Source organism: Gopherus evgoodei, chromosome 19 (genome assembly GCF_007399415.2).
Source record: "Gopherus evgoodei ecotype Sinaloan lineage chromosome 19, rGopEvg1_v1.p, whole genome shotgun sequence".
NCBI lineage: Eukaryota > Metazoa > Chordata > Testudines > Testudinidae > Gopherus > Gopherus evgoodei.
This window is the reverse complement of record NC_044340.1, coordinates 20,301,641-20,321,418: the sequence shown is the minus strand read 5'-3', so window position 1 is coordinate 20,321,418 and position 19,778 is coordinate 20,301,641. Positions and strand designations below refer to the sequence as shown.

General features: G+C 48.9%; 2 protein-coding genes across 3 annotated transcripts; both read left to right on the top strand.

The window, feature by feature from the left end:
* The first annotated feature begins 3,291 nt into the window (after nt 1-3,291).
* APOA5 (apolipoprotein A5) lies at nt 3,292-6,010 on the top strand. Its single transcript, XM_030538606.1, has 3 exons — nt 3,292-3,340; nt 4,025-4,136; nt 5,074-6,010. The coding sequence occupies exons 1-3, from the start codon at nt 3,292-3,294 to the stop codon at nt 6,008-6,010; spliced, it is 1,098 nt and encodes a 365-aa protein (XP_030394466.1).
* A 3,763-nt stretch (nt 6,011-9,773) lies between these two features.
* Nucleotides 9,774-19,287, top strand: ZPR1 (ZPR1 zinc finger). Of its 2 annotated transcripts, XM_030538215.1 has the most exons (14): nt 9,774-9,935; nt 10,747-10,908; nt 12,114-12,204; nt 12,884-12,954; nt 13,169-13,255; nt 13,358-13,480; nt 13,786-13,839; nt 14,131-14,197; nt 14,660-14,730; nt 15,187-15,276; nt 15,524-15,634; nt 16,850-16,936; nt 18,117-18,182; nt 18,700-19,287. In XM_030538215.1, exons 1-14 carry the CDS (start codon nt 9,813-9,815, stop codon nt 18,832-18,834), a joined length of 1,338 nt encoding a protein of 445 aa, XP_030394075.1. In that variant the 5' UTR covers nt 9,774-9,812; the 3' UTR covers nt 18,835-19,287. The 2 variants fall into 2 exon arrangements, with proteins under 2 accessions (XP_030394075.1, XP_030394076.1); XM_030538216.1 differs by lacking the exons at nt 12,114-12,204; nt 12,884-12,954.
* The last annotated feature ends 491 nt before the right edge of the window (nt 19,288-19,778 follow it).

Here is a 19,778-nt window from a genome sequence, read left to right as displayed (position 1 = left end):
CATTTCCCTTAGAACAAATATTTCCGAACTATTTTTCCTATTGTAAATGCAGTGCCAGCAGCCCAGTGCTTGTGAGCAGCCCTGCACTAACACACCAGTGTCCCCAGACCAGAGTTCACTGGCTAGTATGTTGCTTTGGTTTGCTGTGGCAACCTGAGCCGTGCATGGTCTAGAAGTCAGCTTGGAGATAGAAGCACTTGCACAGTCTATGGTGCACAGAGCCCCATGGCTCTGCATCTGGTTGTATTAGTGAAGCTTAGGTAGGATCCTCGTACACCTCCATGGATTATCTGTGTGCTGGAGCTGTCTTGGAGATGTCTCGCGCTGTCTCCTACCTGCCTCACCTGCTGTGTTCAGTGTGCTGCTGTTCACTGTTTCTGCATCAGCACAGACACAGGGGGGCTGTCAAACTGTGTGACGGGTATGAACTGACCCTTCCGAGTGCTGGCCATTTCCTAGCCTGCCTGCCTCGGGAGAGGCTCTGGGCGGAGAATCTGAAATACCAGTCAAAGGCGCCTGGAGCCTGGGGCCCACAATTTGTTTCAAATGTTTGAAAATGGCACGGTTTTGGAAAACGCCCTCAGATGTGGCTTTTCACTTCTAACTGGCCCCACTTTCACTCAGCATGGCTGGTTTCTCAGTGACAAATATGCTTTTTAAAGTGCTGTTTACAAAATCTGAAATTGTTTCACCGGTTAAAATACATGAATAAAACATGCAAAAAAGTTAAATTTTGGGTGTTCTGGATGGAAAAAATAGCCATTTTGCTGAAATTGGGCAAAAGATGAGCTGCCTGGGTTATGAAATGGCTCAGAACAAAAAGGCACCATTTTCCCAAATCTTTCTCCCCTTTTGTTATTAATAATTACTATTTCATAGTTATATTCACTAGGCTCCAGCTGGGCTCAGGGTCCCACTGTGCTGGGCAGTGTCCAGACAGATATAGAGAGCTGGTTCCTGCAAAGAAAAGTTTCTGGTGGAAAAATGGGTACCATTGCTACAGCCCTGGGCTGGGACTCAGGAGATCTAGGTTCCGTTCCTTTCTGTCAGAGACTCCCTGTGTGAGCACGGGCAACTCACTCCACGTCTCGTTGTGCCTCCAATCCCCAGCTGTAAAGGAGGGACAATAGCCCTTCCATTCCCCCACCCTTTGTCTGTCTGTAAGTTCTTCAGGGCAGGACAGACTCTCACTATGTGTTTGTACAATAGGGACTGATCTTAATTGGGGCCTCCAGATGCTACCATGATAATAAAACTCTGGGAATCCAAATTCACTGAAGGAGATGGTCAGCTGTAGGTTGCAGTCTCCAAAGGATTAACAGCCCCTGCTTTTCCCTCGTGGATTTTCCCCCAATTAGGGCAAATAACCCCTTGCCATTTTCCACTGGATTGGCAGCTCACCCTTGGCTGCGTAGCTGTTGAATCCAGTGGCAGAACTGTCAAGCCAGGCAAACAGATAGTGCTGTTTGTCTTGGTGTATGAGACTGGGATACAAAGGTCAACCCCGAATCCAGCTTCACCCGAATCCAGAGACCTGGGCAGCGCAACCAGCAAGGCCTCTCTTATCACTGGTAATATACCATCTTATCCAGCAAGAAGAGAAAGGTGAGGACCTGTGATTGGCTATTGTTCCTGGATGCCCTGGAGCTCTGGTATTTTCTAACTTGCTAGCCCAGTGGATGCTTAGGAGGATGTCTGGCACATACATTTCTGCAGCATGCAAAGGGTTAACTTTATTTGTTAGCCACTGGGGAGAGAGGTGGTTGGCTGGGGTAGTTGGAACTGAACTGGTCTGGCAGATGGGTGGGGTGAGGGTGGTGAGTGATCTGTGAGAGCCAGTCAGATGACTGGTACTCACGTCATCCTCTGAGAATGTCTTTGAACCTCCACGTTGTATTTACATGGAGTGAGGTCCAAAGCCCCTGGCTCTGCAGATGTGTATGGGACCTCTTGTCACCTGAGCGCTTCTGCCTAATACTGATCCATATATAAAGTGAGCAGTGCAATCTGGGGTCCAACTCACAGAGGACAGCAGGTGAACAGCAGCTAGGTAAGGTACAGGTCATACAATTCGTTAATTCTGCAGCAGCTCAAGGCATTTCCCAGGGAATGTTGTGTAGAAGTTAGAGCAGAAATCTGCGAGTCAGGACTCCTGGGTTCTATTCCCACCTCTTAAAATGTTACCTAGTGCGTAGGGACACTGGAAGTCATGTTTCCTGGGTTCCATTTCTGCATCGGGGGAATATGGTTTAGTGGTTACAGTATGGAACTGGAAGGACTCCTGAATTCTAGATTCAACTCTTTCACTGGCAGTCTCTATGATCCCTAGTTTCACCAGCTAAAATGGGATAACAATGCCAATCTATTGTGTCCTACAGTAGCCTGTGATGCTGGATTACTTAGACTGCAAAGCTCTTTGAAAGCCTTGGATGAACGATGCTTTAGTAGGATATAGTGCTCTCACCTGGATTTCCGCAAGGGCATAAAGCTGTGAGGTGTGGGGGCAGTCTCACCTTAGAGCACTGTAAGAAGTTTGGAAATGAACCTGTATCAGGCTTCAGAGTTTTCCATGACGTCAGCGGACGGATCTGTTAAAATGGTTTTCCCTGAGGTTGTTCTGAGTTATCCTCTTGAAAACAGCACCCAGTGCAGAGCTGAGCTCTCTGATCATTTGGAATAACTAATTTCAAACTTTCGGTGATATTGACACAAAGGAGTGATTACCATGCATGTGTGCAAATTGAGGTCACCTGTGCTCTCTTCACAAGGACCACTGAACTTGTATTATGATTTATTTATTTGTATTATGATAGTGCCTATGAAGCCCTAGTCATGGATCAGGAACCATGGCTTGTGTCCATCATTTGCTCCCACTCAGAGGCAGTTTATCTTGCTGACCAAGGGGGCCAGTTCTTGATACCCTTACTCACACTGAGGATGCCTTACACCTTGAGCGGTCCCACTGAAATGAAATCAATGAAGAGGGAAGGTACTACTCAATGGGAGGGTAACAGAATCTGACCTCTTTGGCTGTATTTTACATTCACCATCTGGACTTTGTGCCATCCAGCTGCAATTTAAATCCCCGCCTGAAATGTGTTTGACTCTAAAGAGAGTCATTGCAAAAAGCAACAACCCAGAAAGAAGATCCAGGTCATTGGAAAATGAACCTGGCCTCCACCCCATGAGCCGATACAGTGAAGGCAAAGCCTGGGTCATGGCAGGAGCTCCACTAACTGCTTCCTGGTTGGTTTCTCTCCGCAGAGTCCCAGCCCAGTGACCAGACAGACCATGTCTCACAAAGCTGCACTTCTGGCTTTGCTCCTCGCCACCTTCTCAGGTTGGTGATCTTCTCTATAACAATGTGCAGGGACTGATTTCCTGGCTCTAGACACGACAGTTGAAAGGTCTCCCTGCCCCTCCTTGGTCGGAGCAGCGCTGGGGATTCAGCTGCGTGGCAGGGGGCACTGGCTGCTTACAAGAGGATGCAGCTTAGCGAGATAGAAAGGTGTCACAGCAAGATGACCCAGTGACAGGTTCCCCAGTGTATTGCTCCTTTGATGCTATCGCTGTACCCCAAGACAGGGAAGCTCTGACCCTGTCACAGGAGGCTCAGGCGCTGTTCCTTTGACTCTGCATCTGGACACAACATGTGTCATTGGCCTCCACCTCTGTTGTGTCATGTGAGTCAGCCCCCTTGACAAATCCTTCTGGTTATGCTGGGCCTAGCACCCAAAACTCCCACTGAAGTTAATAGGGGCTGCAGCTCTGGAAATCAGGGCCTTTATTACTTTGGGGAGGGGACACCCCTGGGACTTGTCAGTATGGAGAAGCCTCCTGAGCATCCCAGGGATAAAATGCTGCCTCAGGGATTACAGACTGTGAACAGCTTAAGAGCAGCTCCCAACACCAGGTCTTCCCTTCACAGAACTCCCCTATGCCACCTCCCTGCTACAACCTCATGCTTTGCCACCAAGGCTCTCCCAGGGTCACTCTGTTAAGTGCTCTTGTTTCCCCCATGCAGCTGCTCAGGCTGAACGGGCAAGGAACGGGTTCTGGGACTACCTCAGCCAGCTCACTCACGACAAGGACAGCATGGCACATACCCAGAGCACGAAGCTGGACCAAGAGATCAAGTGAGTACCTCATTCTCTGGAGCTAAAGAATTTGTAGGCAGTACCCTGAAGCCCATTGCGCTGTCAGAGGCCAAAGAACATCTGGTTCTTGCACTCTGCCTTCCAATTGCTTCCAGGCTGATTTGTTTATTGATTGATTTTTAGAGAGGCACAGTGCCTCTAAAACCTTCACATATATAGGCATCTTGGCATTTCCAAGAACAAATAATGGATCTGTTGAGTGAATCGTCAGTTGACTCAATACAATCCATCCCCTTATGTGGCTGGAGATCTCCCAGCTGGCCCTACCCAATAATAACTGAAATACCACAAAGAAAAGCCCCGTGGAACCCAAAATTGATTCCTGCAGCTCGGCGAACATGAGCTCTGGCCCAGCAGCCAAGACCGGAGCAAGGACCGCAGGCAAGGGCTCTCTGCTGCGACAGGACAGTGAGACTGGCATGGCTGATAATATTGGTTAGACCAGCAGCAATATAAGCAAGTGCTGTGCAACCAGCTATCTGAGGGCTATATTGCAGTTGTGATACCCCAGCTCAGCTCTGCTAATGCCCCTCATTCCTGACGTGCATCCCCTCCCTGTTATTCCATTCACGACCCTCATTCCAGCTCTGCCAATGCACCTCTCTCCTAATCTATCCCACAACCTGCTTGCCTCTCCTGAGCTTAGACTCATGATGAATTCTGCCAGTAGTTTTTGTTCTATGGGCAAAGTCCACAAGGGACTAATCTAAGATGAGACCCACCAGACTCATCTTCACTTATGACCCAAGGCCCAGGTGTCAAAGGGGGAAAAGTTAGTACTTTAAACTTTTGAGAGCCCCCTTTCTTAATGCAGCACCCAACCATACAGTCATTATTGCTAGTAAAGGAACAAAAGGGCTAGGATGAGGAATCAGAGCTCAGGCAGTTAGAAATGTGTGTCTGTTGTTTCTTACAGAAAAGTGAAAGAAAGTATCCAAGAAGGAGTCAACTACATGGGAAATCTCCTCGAGAAACTGGCCCCACTCAACAGAGGACTTCAGCCCCGGTTCTACCAAGACTCCGACAGCCTGCGAAGGCTCATCAGGAAGGAGCTGGAAGGCCTGAGGGTGAAACTTTCTCCTTATGTGGATGAGGTGCAACAGAAAATCAGCAAGAACCTGGAAGTGCTTCGCTTCCAGATGACCCCATTCACCCAAGAGCTCCTGGACCAGGTCATGCTGAAAGCTAGGGAGCTCCAGCAGCACCTCACCCCCACTCGAGGTATGAAGGCCCAGTTTCTGGAAGGCGTAGATGAAGTTCAGAGGTTTGTGTCTCAGTATGCCAATAAAATAGCCTTTCATACTGACCAAGTGAAGGAGGTCTTCCATCCGTATGCTGCCAGACTGGTGACTGAGATCCACCGCAACATGGAAGAGCTCCATAGAAACGTCACCCCTCACACCAAAGTCAGCCCAGAGAAACTCAATCAGTACATCCAGGAGCTCTCTGAGAAGCTGACCCAGAATGCCAGGGATCTCCACCAGAAGATCCAGAGGAATCTGAACCACCTCAAGGAGCAGCTGCGCCTTTATCCCAGGGGCCTCAAGGAACGCATTGCTGGCACTGCTGTAGACCCTAACTGGGCTGTGGACCCCTACATGGAGGGCCTGGCTCAGGAAGTACAGCAGAGAATTGAGGAGTTCAGAAGGGACACGTTCCTCCAGATAGACGACTTCACCAGAACCATTGACCATGAGACAGAAGAAATGAAGTTCAAACTGTCTCCACTGTCCTCATACTCAGAGGAGTTTCAGGACAGCTCAGCACCTCTGGAGGATTTGCATGTCCGGCTTGACTCTCTGTGGAAGGATATTTCCCAGAGTTTAAATGAGAAAAGCAGCGATTTACAATGAAATCCTGTACCTCTGTATAGAAAGGGGTGTGCGTGAGTGTGTGTATGTGCTCGTGTGCATGCTTAAATCATGCCAGTGGGAAAGAAAAACTGTCAAGAAGTCATGTCCTACTCTCCTGCACTGTTGGCTAATGACAACTATAACAATAACATGCCATCAACATGGCTGCTCATGCCACATAAGTACCGTTCTTTTGTCTAGCTGCAGTGCTAGTCCAGAGTTCTCAAATCTGATGGGAGTTCTGCCAGCCCCTCCCTCATTGCCCAGCAGGCCCCTGCAGCTGAAAAAACACTGCAACCTGCTCTCTCTTAGAAAGCCACAAAGTCATCTTCTGTCAGAAGGATACAATTCTGTGACTCCGTATTGAATCATGCCATTTTACTAAAACAATTCCGCAAACTAGCATTACTGTGATTTTTTGAAAGCCAAATGGTCAGAGTGCTTAACATAAAAATGGCCGTACTGGGTCAGACTAAAGATCCGTCTAGCCCAGTATCTGTCTACCGACAATGGCCAATGCCAGGTGCCCCAGAGGGAGTGAACCTAACAGGTAAAGATCAAGTGATCTCTCTCCTGCCATCCATCTCCATCCTCTGACAAACAGGCTAGGGACACCATTCCTTACCCATCCTGGCTAATAGCCATTAATGGACTTCACCACCATAAATTTATCCAGTTCTCTTTTAAACGCTGTTATAGTCCCAGCCTTCACAACCTCCTCAGGCGAGGAGTTCCACAAGTTGACTGTGCGCTGCATGAAGAAGAACTTCCTTGTATTTGTTTTAAACCTGCTGCCTATTAATTTAATTGAGTGACCCTTAGTTCTTGTATTACGGGAATAAGTAAATAACTTTTCCTTATCCACTTTCTCCACATCACTCATGATTTTATAGACCTCTATCATATCCCCATGCTTATCTCAGCAGCAGGAAAGAGGGAATAAGGACCATACCTGTAATTACCTATAGCAGTCATTCTCAAACTTCAGTGCATCATGACCCCCCTTCTGACAACAAAAATGACTACATAACTGTGGTGAACTGGGAACGTTCTTAATGTTTTCTCTGAATACTGTGTTGGTGCCTCAGTGTCCCCTATGCAGTTCTTAAGTATCTGGCAGGTTGGATCAGGGTATATGGTTGCTACAGAGCAAAGGGCCAGGGCACCTAAATGCCTGGCACTCTGTCTCCTAGCAACTGATGGCCTGGGCCCCTGCTCTGCAAAGGTGCCAGCTGAAGGTGCTGGAGACAAAGAGGTCAGGTGACCTCCTGGCCAGGGAAAGGAACTGAGCAGAGGAGGAGGGGCTGGAGGGGTTTTAAATCTGGAGCTGGCTGGGGATGAGGAGTGAGGGCAGACATGGGGGTCTGGCTCACTGCTCCCCAGAATGGACCCGGCCGAGGGGTCCGGTTCGCTGTATCTACAAGCTCTGTTTTAGACCCTGTTCCTGTCATCGAATAAACCTCTGTTTTACTGGCTGGCTGAGAGTCACGTCTGACTGCAAAGTGGGGGTGCAGGACCCTGTGACTTCCCCAGGACCCCGCTGGGACAGGCTCGCTGTGGGAAGCGGCACAGAGGGGCAGAGGATGCTGAATGCTCCAAGGAGAGACCCAGGAGGTGAAGACATGTGAGCTTCTTGCCCTGAACAAGTCTGCTCCAAGGGAGAGGAGGCTCCCCAAAGTCCTGCCTGGCTTGGTGGGGAGGTGTTCCAGAGCATTGCCCAGGGACTCTGTGACAACAACCGCAGGAGAGTGGACCGAAGCCTGAGTGCGCCACCCCAGGCTGGGGGCGTGGGGAGCAAACCTGAAGCCCAAGGACTTCTGCCTTGGGCAGAGGCAAGCTCGGGCTCGGGCTTCAGCTTTGGCCTAGACCCACAGTTTGAGAACCTCTGACTTATAGCATACGCTATATATATATAGATATATATATATATATTATATATATATATATATATATATATATATAAACCCTACTCACATTGACTTCAGTGAGACTACTCAGGTGAGTAAGAACTAGTCAATGGGAGTAAAAGGTCCAGAATCTGGTCCATCCTGTATGTCTTTGGATTAATACAGAGTTGAAATGTTGAATTATTTTTAAACTCTTGAAGCTGGACTTCTGAACTTTAACAATCTTCTCTGTGTTACTAGAGTGAACAGTACACGCTGCTAGTGTACTGCCCCCTACTTAGGTTACTCTACAGGGTTAACGCTTTCCTTGCACATTCTGTGTATATATAAAATATCCCTCTCTATAGTCACAGCATTTTTTATGGAACAGTCAATGGGAATTCAGGTGTTTGGATGTTGTAAGCCACAGCCACAACGGTACTGATATGCCATTTGCTATACCAGTTTTATGGTTCTTCCCCTGCAATTTAACTGACTGTCAAATCTGTTTCAATAAAGTTATATATTGTTAGATTTCTTTGGAGTTGGTTTTTCCTTTTTTTTTTCTGTTGAAATTGCACAATAAATACATTATCACAATGTGTAGACTTTTAAAGGCTACGTAGGAGTCACACTGCTTTGCTTCGCTCCACTACTTTGTGCTCAAATATCTGGGCTTCAAAACCCAACTCAGCATCTGGACACTCGGTATAACACAAGAACATAAGAATGGCCATATTGGTCCATCTAGCCCAGTCTCCTGTTTTCTGACGGTAGCCAGGACCAGATGCTTCAGATGGAATGAACAGAACAGGGCAATTTACCGAGTAAGCCATCTCCAGTTGTCCAATCCCAGCTTCTGGCAGTCAAAGGCTTATGGACACCTGGAGTATGGAGTTGTGTCCCTTATGGGCCATTGATGGACCTATTCTCCATGAATTTATCTCATTCTTTTTTGAATCCAATTATACATTTGGTCTTTACAACATCTCCTGGCAATGAGTTCTGTAGGTTTACTGTGATTTGTGTGAAGGAATTCCCCATGTTTGTTTTAAACCTGCTGCCTATTAATTTCATTGGGTGATTCCTGGTTCCAGTATTATGAGAAAATAACACTTCCTTATTCACTTTCTCCGCATCATTCATGATTTTATAGACCTCTATCATATCCTCCTTTAATTGTCTAATTTGTTAGATGAACAGACCTAGTCTTTTTAATCTCTCCTTACAGGGAAGCTGTTCCATACCCCTAAGCATTTTTGTTGGCTATTGCTGTACTTTTTCTGGTTCAAATATAACTTTTTTGAGATGGGGGTTGCATGCGGTATTCAAAATGTGGATATTCTGGGGATTTACATAGTTGTATTGTGATATTTTCTGTCTATCCCTTTCCGAACGGTTGCTAGCATTCTGTTAGCTTTTTTGACTGCTGGTCCACGTTGAACTGATGTTTTCAGAGAACTATCCACAGTGACCATCTCTTTCTTGAGTGGTCACTGCTAATTTAGACCCCCCTCAATTCTCTGTATACGGCTGGGATCATGTTTCCCAACGTTGATTTTCATCTGCCATCTTGTTGCCCTGTGATGCAGTTTTGTGAGCTCCCTTTGTAACTCCCTGCAGTCAGCTCTGGAGTAACCATCTTGAGTAACTTTACAGCATCTGCACGCTTTGCCCCCCTCCCCAAATCACTGATGTGCGCCCCCCCAGCCGGGCTGAGGCCTACGCCCAACCCTGAAGCCTGTGTGGGAGTAGCCCTGCGTCACGTGACCTTGCGGAGGAGTTCCTCCCTCCCCCCACAAGGCCCGCGAAGCACGCGGCCCCCCCCGCCCAATCGCTTTACAAGGGGGCGTGGCCCGGCAAGGAAGTTCCGGGTCGGAGGGGGGCCGGGAGGCGGAAGCGGAAGCGCGAGCAGCATGTCGGCGATCGGGCAGCTGGAGCCGGTGCGGGGCGGCCCCTTGTTCCGGCCCCTCAGCGCCGAGGACGAGGAGCAGCAGCCGGACGAGATCGAGTCTCTCTGCATGAGCTGCTACCGCAACGTGAGGCCGGGGGGCGGTACGGGAGCATGGGGGGGGAGCTGCCCCCCTGCCTGGGCGTGTGGAGGGCGGGGCCCAGTGGGGAGCACGGAGGGGGGCAGCTGCCCCCCCGCCCGGGCGTGTGGAGGGCGGGGCCCAGTGGGGAGCACAGGGGGGTGCAGCTGCCCCCCCGCCCGGGCGTGTGGAGGGCGGGGCCCAGTGGGGAGCACAGGGGGGTGCAGCTGCTCCCCTGCCCGGGCGTGTGGAGGGCGGGGCCCAGTGGGGAGCACAGGGGGGTGCAGCTGCCCCCCCCCGCCCGGGCGTGTGGAGGGCGGGGCCCAGTGGGGAGCACAGGGGGGTGCAGCTGCTCCCCTGCCCGGGCGTGTGGCGGGTGGGGCCCAGGGGGGAGCACGGAGGGGGGCAGCTGCCCCCCTGCCCGGGCGTGTGGCGGGTGGGGCCCAGGGGGGAGCACGGAGGGGGGCAGCTGCCCCCCTGCCTGGGCGTGTGGTGGGTGGGGCCCAGTGGGGAGCACGGAGGGGGGCAGCTGCCCCCCTGCCCGGGCGTGTGGTGGGTGGGGCCCAGGGGGGAGCACGGAGGGGGGCAGCTGCCCCCCTGCCCGGGCGTGTGGCGTGTGGTGGGTGGGGCCCAGGGGGGAGCATGGAGGGGGGCAGCTGCCCCCCTGCCCGGGCATGTGGAGGGTGGGGCCCAGTGGGGAGCACGGAGGGGGGCAGCTGTCCCTCTGCCCGGGCGTGTGGAAGGTGGGGCCCAGTGGGAGTTGGGGGGGGCACCTGCCCTGCCCTGCCTGGTCCATGTTCCCTTGGCTTTGCTCTTCCAGGGGGTGACCCGGCTGCTGCTCACCAAGATCCCCTTCTTCAAAGAGATCATCGTCAGCTCCTTTAGCTGCAGCAGCTGTGCGTGGTCCAACACTGAGATCCAGTCGGTGGGGCGGATCCAGGAGCAGGGGGTGCGCTACACCCTTGCAGTTACTGTGCGGCAGGTGGGCCATGGCCCCTTAGCTTTGGCTCCTTTGGGAGGGAGGAGAGAGGGCAGGGCCAGACCTATGGCGTGTAGCGTCTGAGCACCTGGTGCTGGGTGGAAGATGCCCTGGCAATTCCGAAGTAGCCTAGTTGCCACTGCCCTTGTCTGGATCAATAAAAATGTAATTGTGGAAAAACAGCAAAGCTATCAAAAGCCCCAGCTTGGGGGATACAAATGGCCTACTTTAAGTGTTTGGCACTTGTTATAATAGGAAGCCCCTGAGTATATTGTTGATAGTGGAGACTGAATCCGGGGCCTCCTGCTGTAAAAGCCTGAGCACTTACTGCCTGACCTAGTAGAACCAATTCTCCTAGTCAATGTTGTAGCAGGCTCATGAACCTACATATTGCCCAGCCACTGAAGGGGGAAGGAGTGCCCCACTGAATAAGCACAGGTTACACTTCCAGTGCCTATTGGAATTTAGTGGCTGATCCTGGGCTGTCTGCATCTCTGAAGAGCATGTTTGGTGCCTGTGCATCCTGACTGAAAGTATAGTGTGGGTTGAAAGGGATGGAACTTAGGTAAGCGTGTTCCAACCAAGACCCTAGGACTGTCAATACTTATGTATAAAGCACAGCTGGCCTCAGAGTATAATATGGCAACAATTCTGCTTCTCTGACTACTGAAAAGTAACTAATTTAATGAGGCACTATCAGCTGCTCATTAATGGGATGCTGACTCTCTGGGAAGTACTTTGGTGTAAGATGTCCACACAACACGTAAAACAGGCTGTTCTGTGGAGATGTTGTGAGCATTTGAGGAAGGGAGAGCCAGTCAGTGAATCGGTATTTGCCCTGATGTGTGGCATCTATGGTCAGAAAAGATTGTTGTTGTTTTTGTCAGGTTCAATGATACTCTGATGGATTTGCACTTACAAGGTGGTCAGAGGAGATGGGGTGGCTTAGGGTGGCAACCATCCAAGTGTAACTTTCTACTTACATGTATGTGAAAATAACAGGTGGGAAAGAGAGCCCAGGGAGACAGTGAATGGAAACTGGTTTCACTGGCTGTGTGTGTGAATGATCTTCTGTTGGGAGGATGCTTACAACTGTGTTCCCAATGTGCTTCTCAGGGTTGAATTCATTCTCATTTGCTCAGCATGTGTAGGGTTCCTGGCCTGTTTTAGCTTTATTTTTAATCTTTCCTATAAATTGTTCTGTCCAGGATATGAATAGGGAAGTGGTGAAGACAGATTGTGCCACGGCTAGAATCCCAGAGCTAGACTTTGAAATTCCTGCCTTTTCTCAGAAAGGAGGTAGGTATGTAATCTGAGCTTGCATGTGACTTGGGGTGGCTGGTAGCAGCTTACTAGAGGTGTTGGTATCACAATAACTTTTGACTATGGGACTAGACAGCTACTCTGTATCTGAGTATGACCTAGTCTAGACAAGGGTTTGGATCTTTTGGGCATAAACTGATTCACACCAGTACAGTTCTACGGAGATGGCTGTCTGGTGGAGGTGGGTAGAGCTAGGCTCTGTGGTATTACTGTCTTAAATATCTCCTGTTCTTGTACTCTGGACCCCAATTCATCCTGCTGCTAGTCAGTGCCTAGCATGGAAAGCTAGCTTCCCCACATCCTGCAGTGTCTTGGAGACAGTGTCACAGCCTAGCCCTGAGGTGCCTCTTCCTTCTCAATGCTCTCATGTAGGTGGCAGCAGCAGCAGCAGCAGCTGCTTCTGTCAGAGGTCTGGGTTTCTGTCCACTCACATGTGCCAGGTGCATCTGCAGCTGGATGGTGCTGTCTGAGTTGGGAAGAGACTAGAAATAGCAGCGCAAAAAGAAGTAGCTCTTCAGAGTTCTTGTTTTCCCATCTGGGAATGAATACTTCTAGGAAGGACTGGTGGGCTAGGGATGGTAAATTTTAGAAGATTAACAACGTTGCTCTGGTGTACTTCATGCTGTAATTAGGTCTGTTTTCTCCCTCTATCAAGCCCTTACCACTATTGAGGGAATAATTGACAGAGCTGTTGCTGGCCTGGAACAGGATCAGCCAGTCCGCAGGGTAAGGTGCTTTAAGAAGGGAATCTCAAAACCGATGTCGGGTTGTGGTTTACACTTAGGTACAGAATTTGTAGTTACCATGGTTACACATCCCCTACTAGATGATGAGCTGAGAACACTTCTTGGCTCACCATTGTGTCTATGACAGGCCTATCAGAAGGACTAGGCAGGTTCCAAAGATCCAGTCCAATCTTGAGTGTCTCCTACTTTCGCAGGCAACAGACAAAGATGTGGCAGGAAAAATAGATGAGTTTATTGGCAAACTCAAGCAGCTGAAGGAAGTGGATTCTTCTTTCACCTTTGTAAGTATTAGCAGGAGAGTGAGGGAATGCATCTGCCCCTCTCTCCTTGGGGGCAAAACAGGGAGGATTCCTGAAGACTTTCCTTGTGCTTCCCTCTGTCAGATCATAGACGACCCCTCAGGTAACAGCTTTGTGGAGAATCCTTGTGCCCCACAGAAAGATGATGCTCTTGTGGTTACTCGTTACAGGAGGACTGCCCAGCAGGATGCTATGCTTGGACTTGAGGTATTATGTCTGGGTGGTGAAAGTGTCTTAAAGTCAGAAGTGAGGGGAGGCCTTGCAGATGTATGTTAGCTTTTCCCTCATTCCTGCTTTACAGTCCTTGTCTTCCCTAACAGAGAGGCAAAATGTCCTTCAGATCCTATTCTGTGCCCTCCTTTATATGCCAGAGGGGATGCTGCCGAGTAGCAGAGGCATTCTTCTCTTCCACCCTGCCCCAAAGAGTCTATTCAGAGATACATGAATGGGAAGATGTATGAGGTATAATTATCTGAGCCGGCATACTGATACTGGCCTCTATGCTGTTTCAGGCAGAGGAGACTGATGAGAACCCAGCTGATTCTATGGAGGATCTGAGGAATGAAGTGAGTAATGTTCCTGGTTGGCCACCTCGAGCTGTCTAACTGGATTGTAGCTCTGTCCTGATTGCTCTAAGGAGCATATGGTCGTGGGCACACACACAGGAATACCTAAACTGCCCTACTTGCTGGGCTAATTCTTTTTCCAGTCTACAGTGATCAGGGCCATAAGTATGGAGATACAAGCTAAATTCATGTGTTGCTCTGGGTTGCAATATTCTTTGGTATCTGTCTGTAGGCAAGTAAGTGCTCCATAGTGCAACAGATCAGACTCTTCAATGTGTTCTTCTATTGCAGGTGTTGCAATTTAACACAAACTGCCCTGAATGTAATGCCCCGGCCAACACTAACATGAAGCTAGTGCGTATCCTTCTGATGGGACTGTGTGACATACAAATTGGCCTCTCCCTCCTGTGTGGAGGGGTGGTGGTCAGGGTTGTGCACAGCCCTGGTGCTTTGTATTCTGCCAGGGAGATGCTTAAAGATCTGACCCAGGAAAGCAAAGTTAGTGACTCTGGAGACCCATCTAAGTGCTACTTATGGGTTGGAAACAAGCTCATGTTTGAATCCTAATGGATGATGGCATTAAATAGGAGCAAAAGGCTGGAAACTTACTGATGCCTGTGAAAATGACTCACTGCATTGGTGCTCAGTACCTGCATAGGCACTGACGTGCTAATCTCCTTTGAATGCTCCTTTGAAGAAAGCCGCATCCTTGCGTGGCAAGGCTGACAGGGCTGGGAAGTAGCTTAGTCCTCTGTAAGGAAGCCAGAAGTTCTTTGTCTTGGAGGCATTTCAGGCCAACTTCCCTAACGGTCTGTCCCAGAAATTCCCCACTTCAAGGAAGTGATCATCATGGCTACAAACTGCGAGGCCTGTGGGCACAGGACTAACGAGGTGAGCTGCAAACCTGACCATGTCTTCTTGGAATATGCCACTCTTCTGCTGTGCTCTCCAAAGGGATGGATTTTTCTGTCTGTCCCCTGCCTACACCCCACTCCTTATGTAATCTTGGAAGCCAGATTATGATTGTTTGTTTGTTTCTTTTGTAGCAAACTCAGGCGGGTAAGACCATAGCACCTGAGTGGCTAGCATGGGAACAAATACCTGCAGCTCTAACTGTCACAGTTTGTTAATCTGCTAAGTAGCTGACTTGGATGACTAACCCTTCTTTTCCCCGCAAATCTGTCCTAAACCTAAGGTTGAGGCACTGACCTGAGATCTGGCTGGCCCACTGCAGGGTCTTAGATGCAAGACATACACCAGCGCTTAAAGCACACTGTAGTGGCAAGAGGAATAAAGTATTCTGAATGCTTTGTCACTTGTAAACTAACTCTAACAGATTGTCTCTAGGTTAAATCTGGAGGAGCAATAGAACCGCTGGGTACCAGGATCACCCTTCGTGTTACAGACCCTTCAGACATGACAAGAGACGTACTAAAGGTAATCTCCTCTTCCTTCAGGTATGTGATAATCTCTAAATGTGTGTGGCTGCTTCTTGGGACTGCTTCTCTCAATTTGGCCCTGCTGATGAAGGGAGTGGAGTCTAGTTGGGGCTTCTGGGATTTAGTCCCAGCTCATCCCTAAACTTTCTGTGGTCATGGCACTCAGATGGAAGCTGCTCTCTAGCACATCACCATTTTGGATGACCTGGAACTAAGCATACCGTGTGTCTCTCTGGTCTCTACAGTCTGAGACGTGTAGCGTGGAAATTCCAGAGCTGGAGTTTGAGCTTGGCATGGGAGCGCTAGGGGGGAAATTCACCACTGTGGAGGGGCTTCTGAAAGATATCCGAGATCTGGTAAGTGGCCTGTATTAAGCTCCTGTTTAGCTGAGGTCTATATCTGTAGCTGCATTTGGGATGCATAGACCCCCCTGAGTGCTGAGTACCCATAGCTTCCTGTAGGCTGGGATATGCTGCACAAGTGCATAGCACCACTGAACACAGTCATTCATGTTATGCTGCAGCCTTAACTCACCCCGTCTGGAAACAGTGGCTGATGTGCTCCCCTATCAATGGCTTGCATCCTCTTCTGGGGAGAGATGGGTTGTCCTTCCAGAATTCCTCTCTCCCCTTCTCCATGTTTCACACCAACCATTCTTGTAGACCAGGGGTCGGCAACCTTTCAAAGTGCTGTGCCATGTCTTCATTTATTTACTCTAATTTAGGGTTTCACATGCCAGTAATACATTAACGTTTTTAGAAGGTCTTTCTATAATATATAACTAAACTACTGTTTGTATGTAAATAGGGTTTTAAAAATGTTTAAGAAGCATTTAAAATTAAATTAAAATGCAGAGCCCCCCAGACTGGTGGCCAGGACCCGGGCAGTGTGAGTGCCACGGAAAAGCAGCTTGTGTGCTCCTTTGGCATGTGTGCCATAGGTTGCCTACACCTGTTGTAGACCCTGCTCCCTAGTGCATGAATCAGAGGGTTACTTGAGAGCAGTGTCAACCCCTCCCGCCCTCCCTCCCTAGGCTCTGGATGTGCTGCTGGCTTTCTCCTTCTGAACAACTGAAGGCAGCTCTGATATGTGGCATAGCTTAATGGCTATGCCCACAGGAAGGTGGGCCGTAGAAGTGGGTGTCTGAGGTAAAAGTAGATGGAACGGACAGTGTCCCTCTTGATCCTAGATTTGCTTCTGAAAGCGAAGAGCTCTGTAACCAGCGCACAGCGTGACAATCCTTCTGTACAGAGCCTCTGCACTGTAGATCTTGATTGTTAAGATAACCCTCTCCCCGCTGAGCTGAGCTGCACGACTTCCCCTTGACTGATCTAAAGACAGGAATGGGCCCTTGGTCTCTAAAGGAAACAAGCTTTCAAAGGCCTTTTATGGGTTACCTAGAGCAGCATGCTATTGTAGAAGGCTGCCAATTCCTGTTAACTAGGGACTTCTCAGGGCTCCCCTGAATGCCCTGGGCCAGGCTGGGTGTGGTTCACATGCAGGTACCATGAAGTATTCTGCAATAGTAACTCATTGTGGCACAGTGTGAAAGAGCCTGTTTTCTGTTGCAGATTGTGAAAAACCCTTTCACTCTGGGGGACAGCTCTACTCCAAGGAGAGTGGAGAAGCTCCAAGAGTTTGGCAGAAAGGTGTATCAGGTTAGTAGCTTTAGTGTCATACTCACCTGGCAAATGACTGACATGCTCAGATGTGTTCTTTGGCAGCATTACTGCAAGTCTGAAATGTAACTTTGGTGACTCACTGCAGGCATGTAAGTTCCCCCTCCTTACCCTGCCATCCGCAGCGCCCACCTGCCATCAGTGTCCTGTGTAGCCATGCTTTGAGCCTTCTGCAGGGAGGGGGCTTGTGGCTCTTGCTTCAGGACCACTGATGTTGCTCCATGTATCATTAGGCAGGGAGCATCTCCTAACACAACATGCTGTACCCAGTGAAGCTTGCCGTGACCTCAGACCATCACACAAGCTAGAATAAAAAACATCCCTCCTCTGGGCCACCTTAGTGTTGGGCAGAGCTTTCCTTTTTACTGAAATGAGACAAACCTGCCATGCTGCAATACAGTCCAGGCCAAAAGGGGCTATCTTCCCATGTATACTGAGCTAATGCTCTGTGGCACCTCCATGTCATAGGATCTCCAAATCAAGTACATAGAACTATATACACATGGACTTAGATCAAATCACTGGCTGTATTAGTTTTCTAGTAGCCAGTATTCAGAAGAGTAATGTAATATGCTTTGGCTCTGTCTGCCAGCACATAATGAGCCAACTGATAGGGTCAAGATGGAGCAGTGCATGCTGGGGGATTGAGGCACAGCTATATTAGACTGCTGCTTCCTTGTCCAGTGTGGACAAGCTGCACTTCTCTTTGCAGATCATCATTGGCTTGTATGTTTCCTGAACATTGGGGATAATGGGGCTGGGACACTCCCTCTGTTTGCTACATCAGACTACTCAAAAACCTTCAAATGTTGCAACCGTTGATGATATGAACAGGCACTAGATAGCAAAGCACTACTGTCATGCTGCTTCCTATGCCTGGAACTCTGTCCTGCTCTAAGCCTCCTCACCTGAAGCATATCCTGTCTTCAGTGAATGTGTTATGCACAGGAAATGTTCTGTCTAGAAAGCACTGTGCATTTTTCAAGTGGTGTATAAGGCTTCTGTAGCTCCTCTACATGGGTGAGTGTGATGTTGACAAGACGCAGCAGGGACCTGGATTTTAGGATGGATTCATCACTGCTAAAATGTAGTGTGTGGGGTCCTGGCAACTCTTCAGCGAAGATGCTGAAGCTGTTCAATCTGCCTTTCCTTTCCTCAGATTATGGAGGGTCACATGGAGGCTCATTTCATTCTGGATGATCCTGCAGGGAATAGCTACCTTCAGGTAGAGTATTGAGCGCTTGTAATGAGACTTCCTTTTAGGGTCTTCTGAATGCAGAAACACACAGATGCACCCCTTCTCCCCTGCCCCTAAAAACAACCAAGGAATCACTGTGGAGGTGGACTGAGGTGGGAAGAGAATTGGTTTCTTTCACCTCCATGCCCTTATACCTTAACTTCTGTCAGCTCCATTCCAGGAGGTTATCTCGGTGGTGGTGGTAGGAAAAAATGAGATGCATGGTTCTTCAGGGGGCTGAGAGTTAGGATCCTAACAATTTGCTTCTGTCTGCTATTGACTTGTTGGAGCTTGAGCAAGTCATTTGATCTCTGCCTCACAACTCCCTTCTAAAGGTGCTGTGACCCTCTCCTTCCTAAAAGGGGAGAGTAAGGCTCAACTAATCTGTAAAATGCTTTGTGATCCTTGGCTGAAACTTGCCGGAGAAGTGCAGCACGGGCAACTATGCTAGGCTCTGACCATACCAAAGCACAACTAATGTCTGTTCTTTCTCTTTGAACCAAAGAACGTCTATGCTCCAGAAGAAGATCCAGAGCTAAAAGTGGAGCACTATGAGCGCACATTTGCACAGAATGAGGATCTGGGCCTCAATGACATGAGAACTGAGGGCTATGAAAGTGGGCTAACCTCTGAGCGGTAGCAGTACATGGAGGCACAGAAAAGCCAAACTTTTTTTCACTAAGTTATTACTGTTGTAATAGGGCTAAGGATCAGCCTTGTCTTGCACTGGAAGCAAGCTTTTTTCTTTGTTGGACAGCTGGAGGTTACACCTGCTTAATTTACCTTTTTGGAAGCTGGCAGACCTTAAAGTCAAAAGTTCTGAGTCTGTTAATTATGTTTTGGAGGTTTATATTTGCATAAAGAAAAATGTAAACAACCTGTTTGCCTGGGTTTCAGTTGTATTCTTTGTCTCCCTGTACACCTATAAATGCACCAAAGGCGGTCAGTCAAGCCCCTCCTCCAGCATGAGGTGATGTTGGCTCTGCAGCTAGTGTGTCCAGACTGATGGTACACTTCTACTTGGAAATGAAAACTACCCTCGCCTTCTCTGTAGTCTGTTCTGAATAAAGTACTAAAGTGTTGCTTTTGCATAGCTCATGTGTCACTTTGTTTTTTTCATGTCCTTAAGCTCACATTTGAGAGGACTCCAAGCACAGAGAAGCTTGGGTTTGAATCGTGGGAGGAAAAGTTAACAAAGATGAGTAGTGGATCAATGCTCTCAGATTATGGCTAATGCTTAACCAAAACAAAAAAGGACAATAACTGGGTTTGTTTAACTTTCCATCTGAGATCAAATGGGGCAGTTGTACTGCACTATTATGCTCCGCTTGTACAAGTAAAGAGGATGCTGGCTTCTTCTAGTTACAGCTAGGATTTTTTTTTTTTTATGGAGGCTGTGCAAGTGCTGGAATCTGTGATTTCAGCCCATGGCAGCTTGGGACCTGTAGGCTCCTCCTGCTGTGGATAGCAGCCGGGAGGGCCCCTCGACAGCTCCCTAGCCACCCTGCCTCGTGTGGGGACCTCACAGATGTATTCCCCTCTTTGGCATCTACTTTGTCTTTTACTTAACAAACCAAGCCCCTG

Excerpts from the sequence above, each read along its gene's own strand:
- APOA5 (XM_030538606.1), top strand. The coding sequence starts at position 3,292 with ATGTCTCACAAAGCTGCACTTCTGGCTTTGCTCCTCGCCACCTTCTCA. Across the intron at positions 3,341-4,024 it reads GCTCCTCGCCACCTTCTCAG|CTGCTCAGGCTGAACGGGCA; the intron begins GTTGGTGATCTT and ends TCCCCCATGCAG. Across the intron at positions 4,137-5,073 it reads AAGCTGGACCAAGAGATCAA|AAAAGTGAAAGAAAGTATCC; the intron begins GTGAGTACCTCA and ends TGTTTCTTACAG.
- ZPR1 (XM_030538215.1), top strand. The coding sequence starts at position 9,813 with ATGTCGGCGATCGGGCAGCTGGAGCCGGTGCGGGGCGGCCCCTTGTTC. Across the intron at positions 9,936-10,746 it reads GCATGAGCTGCTACCGCAAC|GGGGTGACCCGGCTGCTGCT; the intron begins GTGAGGCCGGGG and ends TTGCTCTTCCAG. Across the intron at positions 14,198-14,659 it reads CACTAACATGAAGCTAGTGC|AAATTCCCCACTTCAAGGAA; the intron begins GTATCCTTCTGA and ends GGTCTGTCCCAG.